The 9,673-nt window shown below is 42.7% G+C and overlaps 1 protein-coding gene across 1 annotated transcript in view; it reads left to right on the top strand.

Moving 5' to 3' along the window:
• Positions 1-25: 25 nt before the first annotated feature.
• The window catches only part of SLC16A10 (solute carrier family 16 member 10), a 52,195-nt gene continuing 42,547 nt past the window's right edge, over positions 26-9,673 (top strand). Inside the window, exon 1 of the mRNA XM_015858607.2 lies at positions 26-459. Within this exon, the coding sequence (XP_015714093.1) occupies positions 153-459 (307 nt within the window). The 5' untranslated portion in view covers positions 26-152. The remainder of the gene's footprint in view (positions 460-9,673) is intronic.

The raw sequence follows: 9,673 nt of genomic DNA, 5'->3' as shown, positions 1-9,673 counted from the left end.
CGGGAAGGGCCGTAACGAGGAGGGAGGGCCGGGCACGGGCGGAGTAGCGCCGCGGGGATGAGAGCAGCTCCCGCGGGCAGCCGCTGAGGCTGAGGCGGGCGGGGGGCTGCCGGGAGACAGGAGCGGCGAGGAGCGGCTCGGCTCTGCTGAGGATGGCGCCGGCGAGCGAGCAGCCGTCGCCTCAGGACGACGGGGGTCCCGCGGCCGCCTCCGGCAGCACTGCGACGGAAGCGCGGCGGGAGAACGGCGGAGAGCGGTGCGCGGGGGGAGAGAGCGCGGCCGGACCGCGGGAGGCGGCGGCCGAGCCCCCTGAGGGCGGCTGGGGCTGGGTGGTGATGCTGGCCGCCATGTGGTGCAACGGCGCCGTGTTCGGCATCCAGAACTCGTGCGGGGTCCTTTTCGTCTCCATGCTCGAGCTGTTCGGCGGCGGGCAGGACAAGCAGATGGCCTTCAAAACAGGTGAGGGGCTGCGGGCGTGGGGCCGGGGCTCGGCGTTCGGCTCTGGGCACCCGAGGCGGAGCTGCGGGAGAGGAGCAGGTGCGCTCCGCAGCGGTATTTTTAGCCGTCTGGCACCGCGTGTTGTGGGGAAATAAAGGCGTGAGCGTGCTCCCAGGAAGTTTTTTTCTTCCGCCCTTTGAGCGTAACGGTTGGACTGAGCCATTGGGTCGGCGCTGCCCGTGTGTCAACAGCCGCTCCGCGCAGCGCTTGGATGTGCGGCTCTGTAACCTCCGCTAATGGTGCTTACGGAGCTCGGGAGGTTAATAGCGGCTCATCAAATCTCTGCCAATACTGAACTTAGTCATTCTAGCCGCATGTGTGTGCGTGAAGTCAATGGTAGCTCTGTGTTGCACACGTGTTCTTCTTGGAAAGTGTTTTGTGCCTTGTGTAAGCTGAGGACGGGCAGGTTTTGGCTCTCCAGCTATAGTCAGTGGGTAATTATAACGACTTATATGACAAATAATAGACATAACTCAAAGTATTTCTTAAATAACGCTGAAATAAGAAAGGTTTTTTAATGCTCTGTTTCTTATTTAAAAAGTACAGCAGTTCTGTAGCCCTGCAGAAAGATAAGCCTTCCAGGAAACTTCTGCAGCACAGAGTTCTTAAATGCCCTGTTTTCTTTAATATTGACATCAACTGGGCCTAATGTTGAGTGGTAAGAGGAAAAACAAAGCTAATTCACCCCCAAATCCCCATCTCAGTAGCAGTGTTTCCAAGGCAAGTGTTCTGACTGAACTGAGTGAGAATGTTATTATGAAGTGCTAAGTGTTGGCACTCTAGTGTTTCAACTTTGTGATCATGAGCAGGGTATGGAGCTCTTAAGTCCTTCAGCTGGAACTATGAAGTGCTGCTGAGGCACTTGATGCCCAGTGTCCAGGTGTATTTCAGAGAGAGGAAACAAACACCCAGAGCCAAATGCTTGAGCTGCTCAGTCTGATTGAGGAGCGAGCAGTTGTGCAGAGGAGGTGTTGGGAACACTTGCAGGATGAGCTGAAAGCCGCTGAAGTCAGAAATGAGGAACCCACAGGTGTCTGTTACACTGTCAGTCTGTGAAACAGAGTTGCTATTTTTCTTTCCCTGAGGTTCTGGTTCTCTGGTAACTCAGGGTAGGGTCCTTGTGCTTAAAAATGTGACTGATTAGATAATGGTGCGGTAGTCAAAATAGTCAACGGGAGGAGGGTTGGAGTAATCTCCTACTTCCAGATGACTAATTGCACCACTGGTCTTAAAGTGAGATGAGTTTGGCTGTGTGCTCCACCCATGTTTTTCAAACTTTGCTCAGCTTCAGAAAATTGTGGAGGGAGGGGGGAAAGTAAAAAGGGATCCGGCTGTTGGTTGTTTTGCAGCTTGCTTTGGAAAGGAGGATAAGCTCTGAGATGGGGGATGCAGTCACCGTATTCTATGTCAATTCTGTCTTAATTTTGTTTTAACAAATCAAAGTTACAGCTGATGGTTTATTTGTGGTCGGATGTGCTATGGTTTGGGTAATGCTGAAGGTACTCTTGTTGTTGTGCTTTTTTAATCTGGGTGACTTTAGGTTCAGGGGAAATGGCATCAAACGGCTGCCTTGACTAGATCATAGAATCACCCAGGTTGGAAAAGACCTTGAAGATCATCAAGTCCAACCACAACCTAACCATAGTACCCTAACTCTAACAACCCTCTGCTAAATCATATCCCTGAGCACCACATCCAAACAGCTCTTAAACACATCCTGGATAGATGATCTATGTGCATGTGACAGAGAGGGGCTGCAAATACAAAAGTGTCTCCTTTAAGCAGCAGAACCGCAGCTAAAAGGGTGCCCTTCTAATATCTGAGAGTGCCCTAAATCTCCTTAAGGGCTAAACAGCAGCTGTCAAACAGGGCTTTTTGTTCCTTAATGTTGAACTTCATTGTTTGCTGCTTGTGATCTTGTCTGAAATAGGAGCAAGACTCAAACTGAACTGAAATCATGATGCGGTATTTAGCTTGCCGTAAAGGCAAGCTGTGATCAGAAATGGCAGAGTGCATTTAGAGTAGCTCTTATTGAACACTGATGGATTAGCTGACATGCTATAGAGAGAATAAAGGATGACTAATGACTAAAGTTGGTATTAACATTAGAAAAAACCTGGGTCGCATAGTGTTGATCATGGCACTTATCTGGTTAGTGAAGTAATAATGTTCAAAGTAATTGCGACTTAAAACTGACAGTGGCAGGTAAACTTAGGAGTCACCTTTAATGAAGCTGAGTACAGGGACAATTTCTTGCTCTGTGTTTTTTCTTTGGAATATATAGCTTAATATTCTAATAATTCTGGGAGGGGGGGAGGGAAGCTTTACAATCTGGATAGCTGACTTTTGGGAGGTATGAATGTTCTAGATAATGTCTTCTGGGCCCCACGTGTTTGTGGAATGTGTTAGTTTAACCATAATACTGCAGAATTAAACTTATTATGAATTTACTTAGATGATTCCAGAAGTATAGGTGTTACTGAAGTTGTTGTGTGTGAGTTCAGCCAGTGGCTGTATATTGCTTCATGTTTTCCTTGGGGGGAGGAATTGATTAGACTGTAGTGCATGGTGTATGTTTTGTTATTTCTTTAAGGGATAGATATTTGTATGTGAAAGGCAAAACAGGAGAAGGCAGAAAGGAGGAGAAGTGTAGCCAAAGAAGCTATTCTGCCTGGTACATAAGGAGTCAGAGGAACCGAATCTAAAGGTGGGGCAGCCTATCTTCAGGGTGCAGAATGGACATTAGCTAAATGAGATGAGCTACTGTGACTAACAGTGTTGCTGGATTTGGAATGGTTGTTGGCGGAAGAACCCATGTTGTGTGTTACAGAGCCATCAAACTTAGACCATCTGATTCCAGCTCTTATTTTGATCAAATCTTTGAACATAATTTGTATACAGCATTACAGTGTATATATATACTATATCTCCTAGCCTATTGCATATAGGCTAGGAGACCAACAATTGCACTGTTAGTTTCCTTTCTTTTAGTTCCACAGCTAATTGGTGTGCAGCTCTGGAAATGTTCCTAATGTTAAGTGTAAAACTTAAAGAAAAATGTGCCTGCAGTCTCAGGAAACCAGCCCATGCATTGTTCATTGTGCTTGAGAAGCAAGTTGGGTGGGAAAGCACAATGGCAATAAAAGGCGTATCTTGATAATCTCGTAGCCCCTTACTTTTTCTTGTCTTCTTGCAAGTTGATGTCAAAACAAGATGTTTATATTTAGAAATTTGGTGTGTGGGATACTTGAGAATGATCGAACCAAAGTGATCTGTAGACAACTCTTCATTGGCTCAGGGCATTGAATAGAGTATGTGGACATCAGAGCAGCTTATTTGGTTTATTCATTGACAGTACTTTCTTTTTGTTGAACTTCTAGTACAGTTCTGTGGTGTGGAATATTCAAACTCATATCAAACCTTGTCATTGCTTCATTTTGAGTTTCTGTGGGCTGTCCTTCACACTTGAGTAAAAGATGTGCATTTACACCTCCGAACTATAACAAATCATACTGTACAGTATAAAGTTTTTGCTTGTGGATTTTTGTGTTCATTTCTAGTGGAGCTTTTCAGTGGAGTTGTGAGTTAGTAGCATTTTAGGACTTGAAACAGGGGATGTCCTTTTATTTTTGTGATCCTGGTCCAGTGGGAGGTGTCCCTGCCTATATCAGCAAGGTTGGAACAAGATGATCTTAAAGGCCCTTTCCAACCCAAACCATTCTATGATTCTATCATCTTTAGAAGTAGGAATTTAATTTCATGGATGTGGAACATAGTTTTATAGAAGTCTAAAGGTGACTGGCTACTATAACAACTCTGCACGTTAAATCTTTCTGAAAAGGCTGCATACTGTACAGCCTTTCCTGCAGCTGTGTTAATCTAGTTACATGCATTGAAATAAATAATGGGCTTTTAAGCTATTTTAACCTCATGTTTAAAAGGTTCTGTAGACTAAAATTGAACACTTTCTTTTTTTTTATTCATAAGAGAAATTGCAGTGTTAAAACGAACAGTGTTATCCTTAAGCAGTAGTCATCCTTAAGTAGGTAAAGTGTGTTTATTGAGCATTCTGATTTCTAATCCATGTTAGAAGCAGCAGTGTGTGGCTAGATAAATTTGGACAAAGAATTCATATTGATCAGATATCCAAGTAGCAGAAAGATTTCTTTTTCATCTTAATTTTGAACAGACCTTACCTAAATGGTTTGCTGGTCTGTGATCTGACAGCTCACTTCTAGATGAAGTTATTTACATCTGGTGTGTGTTTTTTCACACAGGTCTGCCAGTGTCTTTTTCTTGGATAAACCTTTCAGTTCTTTCCAGTTTTGTTCTACATGGAGTACTTCTTTCGTACAATTAGTCACTGTTCCTTCTTTGGCACTGTTCAATTCTTCTATAATATTTTTCATATGGAGAAGGAAGGTAGAGTTTCATTTCCAAATGATGCTTTACAGTGTGATGACGTGATTTGTATAGCTGCTTTTATAGCATACATTATGAAACTGTGCTGTCTATTCTGTGTTAATTATCTAAACTAATATTTTACTTGGCAGCTTTTTATTAATACCTTTGCACATTGCAGTTTAGATAGTTGACTTTGAAGGAGCAACACATACTGGAAAGCTTAATTTTCAACTTTGTTTTGATTAATTGGTCCCAGTAATCTGCTCATCATCATCTTATTCAACCATTTTGGCCAGTGTTCCTTGATGTTCCTCAAATCCCTTCCTGATTTGAGTTAGCCTAAATAACTGCTGTCTAAAAAGGAAGTTAGCAAAATTTATGTTTATTAATACTCTTGCTAGACTCAGCAAAAGATGTACCAGTGCTTAGTGTTGTTTGCCCAACTGTAACGATGATTCTTTTTACTATGGTTTCCCAATAGTGCCAATTCTTGTTTCTCATGATTTGATTTCTAAAGCCTGTTATACAGCAGTGTTGTTAGGCTTAATTTTTTAAGTTTAAACATTGAGGTGTTTTCCTTTATTTATGTACTTGTTGGTTAAATGTAGTGGACTATTGGCAAACTGCATTATGTCATGTCTACTCTTGAGCCAGTTTGAGTAACTTCAGATAATCAGAAGATGTTTGAGTTTGGAAAGGACCTCTAGGAATTGCCTGCTGCAGGCTGCCCAGTGCTGTGCCTGGATGGGTTTTTCACAGTCTCTGAGGTGAGACCCCACAGCTTCAGTGGGCAGTTCCTGGCATTTGGCCACCCTCACAGTAAATAAATATATTATGTGTATCTTTTACATTTAAACCGAATTTCCTTTATTTCATGACCATTCCTTCCTGTCCTTTCACTGAATACCACTGGGAAGAGTGGCTTTTTCTTTTTTTTTTTTTTTTTCCAACTTCCTCCTTTCGGTTGTTTATCACATTGATGTGACATCCCTCACCTCCCTGAGCCTTTTCTTCTGAGCCTAACCAACCTTGGCTCCCTGTTTGTCACTGTAAACCAGATGCACCTGTTCCTTCATCTTTTGAGATCCTTTGCTGGATTCACACCAAGAGGTGCTGACTGTGTGCTCCTCATTCAGGAGTATAGGGGACTCAGACTCCAGAAGCTGCAGAGAGTGGAGAAGATCTGGTCAGTCTTGGTCATCTCTAATGCTGTGCAGTGCTGACCTCCTTCCACATTTCCTTCACTTAGTGACATGACTGCCAGCATGTACTTTGTCCAGGCAAGTGGTCCCTCTCCTGCTTCTGCAGTGGAAACAGCTCAGTGAACATCCTAAGCTGTGTCCTCCAAGCTGGGATCTTGGTTTGGTTGAGATCCACCATGCTACTAAGGGCTGTGCCCTGTGGCAAGTGCTTGTTGCACTGAAGAGAACCTCTAGCCATCGTATTCCCTGCTGTTGACTGTTTGCTTTGTAGGCTGCCCCAAATCTTTTATTTAATGTAAATGAAGAAAGTGGTTGGTTAGTCTGGATTATGAAGAAAAAACTTTTAGTCCTGCACCTCTAAACTATCATTTGGAGATTAAAAAGTATTTGTAACTGCAGCTTAAATTAGTTTGTATATTAGTAAGATAATTAAAAATTTGAATAAAAGCACTTATATAAGATGCTTACCAAGCAGTTGTCCAATTCAAAGTTTTCTTTCTATATGAACTGTGAGAAAGCAGATGTACTTATTACTTGCATTTAAGCTAACGTAGCAGTGATAATAAAATAGCTTTCTTTTAGAACTGTAATACCACTAGCTGTAGTTCTAGAAGAAACTAGTGATTTTTGTCTTTTTTTTTTAACCTAACCTTTTGCTTTGTAACTCACGCATTTAAGGCAGCCTTAGTCTACTGTGATTTTAACCTCCAGCAAACATATACAGGAAGGATAATGCTGAGAAAACATTCCCTAGTAATCAACCATTCCGCTTTAATTCTGGAAATCTAATTTATTAGATAATAGCAGCTCTGTTTTATATCCTGCCTTTAATTTTCATGGGAACTGGTTAGGAATGACTTATTGCAACAGCTAAGTTCAAGTAGCAGCTCTTTAATGAGGATGGGACTAATTTAAAAATCATCAGTGTTGGTTCCCACACAAGTGAAAGGTCTGATACGTTGAACTCAGCTCTCTTTCTGTTATCATTACTATAGATCTGGTCACTTCCCTCCTTTCATGGGGTGGAGGGGGGTGGGAGAGGGACTGATGTGACAGTCAACAACATTGATAATCCTGTGGAACACAGTCTCACATAGGTAGAAGGGGGTCAGATTTGGACTACAGATTGTATGGGTTTTTTTTGTCTTGTTGCTGTAATAGGCAGGACTCACAAACTCTTTGGCTAACTATCTCATGCAGTCCTCTTTGTTTAGTAAAGCTGTGCTTGAAGTTTGTGCGTGTTCAGAGTATTCCAGGATTTTTTTCCTTCTGTATTATTAAGAGTGTATATGTGAGGAACAGGAAGCAATTAAAACATGCTAGCTACTCATTTAATTGAATATTTAACTATTGGTGCTCTTGCAAATTACTTGCAAAGTGGTCAGTAGAGATTCTTCTGGTTCATGATCTGAATTCTAGCCATTTATACAAAAGCCTTCACTAATTATCCAAATACAAAATGTAACTAGAGAAGTATCCTAAAAATGATAGAATCATAGAAGTGCTTGGGTTGGAAAAGACCTCAAAGATCATCAAGTTCAACCTCAGCCTAACCATAGTACCCTAACTCTAATAACCCTCTGCTAAATCATATCCCTGAGCACCACATCCAAACAGCTCTTAAACACATCCAGGGATGGTGACTTGACCATCTTCCTGGGGATCCTATTCCAGTGTTTAACTACCCTTTTTGTAAAGAAATGTTTCCTAATGTCCAACCTAAACTTGCCTGGGTGCAACTTGAGGCCATTGTCCTGTCACTTGTCACCAGTGAGAAGAGACTTGCCTGGCTCTCACTGTAAGCGCCTTTCAGATACTGGAAGTGAGCAATAAAGTCTCCTCTCAGCCTCCTTTTCCCCAGACTAAACAGCCCTAGCTCCATCAGCCTCTCCTCACAGGGCTGATTTTTCTAAGCCCTTCACAAGCCTTGCTGCCCTTCTCTAGACCTGCTCCAGTGCCTCCATGTCCTTTATTTTAGAATTGTTTGAGCTGGAAGGGACCTTTGAAGGTCATCTAGTCCAATTCCCATGCAGTGAGATTGGACACCTACAGATCAGGATGCTTAGAGCTTGGTCCAGCTTGACCTTGAATGTCTTGAAGGATGGAGTATCCACCAGCTATCTGGACATCCTGTTCTGGTGCTTCATTGCTCTTACTGTAACAAGAACTTTTTCTTTACATCCAATCTAAATCTCCCTTCTTTAAGTTTGAAGCCATTTCCCCTCAACTTATCACAACAGACTGCTAAAGAACCTGTCTCTTTCTTACAGTCCACCTTACATACTGAAAGGCTGCAATGAGGTTCTCCAGTATGTTTACATCTCTCTTGTACAGAGGGCTCCATATCTTGATGGAGTATTCCAGGTGAGATGAGACCACTGCAGTGTAGAACGGCAGGCTCATTTTCCTTGACCTGCTGATTATGCTTCTTTTGATGGAGCCCAGGTTACGGTTGGCTTTCTGGGCTGTGAGAACACATTCCTGGCTCATGTCTAGCTTCCCATCCACCAGTATCCCCCAAGTTCCTCTCGTCAGGGCTGTGCTGAACCCTTTCATTTCCAGCTTATACTGATAGTGAGGGTTACCACGATCCAAGTGCCAGACCTTCCTCTTGGTTTTGTTAAACTTCATGATGTTCTCCTGGATGGCATCCTGTTTTTTGTGTTTGTTGACCACATTGCACAGCTTGGTGTAATTTATAAGCTTGCTGAGGGTATCCTTGATCCCACTGTTGATACAATTGATGATAATGTTGAAGAGCATCTCCTTGATAAGCACTTGCTATGATTTCAGAGTGGTTTGGAAAGGCAGTGTAGAATCAAACAAGTAAACTGTTCTTTAGTATAACACTGGGCACGCTGCTGGCTCATGTTCAGCTGAGTGTTTACCAACATTCCCGGTTCCTTTTCTTCTACCCAGTCTTCCAGCTGCTCTGCCCCAAGCCTGTAGTGTTGCCTGGGGTTGTTGTGGTCAAAGTGCAGGACCTGGCACTTGGTCTTGTTGAACTTCATCCCACTGGCCTCAGCCCAGCAATCCAGCCTGTCCAGATCCTTCTGTAGGGCCTTCCTACCCCCACACAAGTTGATACTTTCTCCCAACTTGTTGTTATCTGCAAACTTAATGAGGGTACACTCAGTGCCCTCTTCCAGGTCATCAATAAAGATATTGAACATGATGTCCCCCAACACCCAATACAGTTGCTATTGCTGCTGTTTAATGCTGTTTTCTTGTGCAAGAAAGCAAATGTGGTAATGGTGTTTTACCTGATGTTTATATTGACATCAAAGCAAGTAAGACTGAAATAGAGAACCTTTGGTGTGTACTTTGAACGTATCATTGGTGTGTGTTGTGGTTCAGAGTAATAACCTTCTCCATAGGTCAGTGTACTGTTGCTAGTTCTTTTTTTTTTTTTTCCCTCTTCCTTACTTTCTCTCCATATCAAATATATGTGATGTTGTTCATGTTCTGTTTCAATTAATTTGTTGAGTTTATTTACTTGCATTACATATGGCAGACCTCAATATATGTAGTTTAAGAAAGCCTTTATGGTTTGAGCACAAAAATGCAAA

The sequence above is a fragment of the Coturnix japonica genome, chromosome 3 (assembly GCF_001577835.2).
Source record: "Coturnix japonica isolate 7356 chromosome 3, Coturnix japonica 2.1, whole genome shotgun sequence".
NCBI classification, from domain to species: domain Eukaryota; kingdom Metazoa; phylum Chordata; class Aves; order Galliformes; family Phasianidae; genus Coturnix; species Coturnix japonica.
This window is presented reverse-complemented; position numbering and strand designations above follow the sequence as displayed.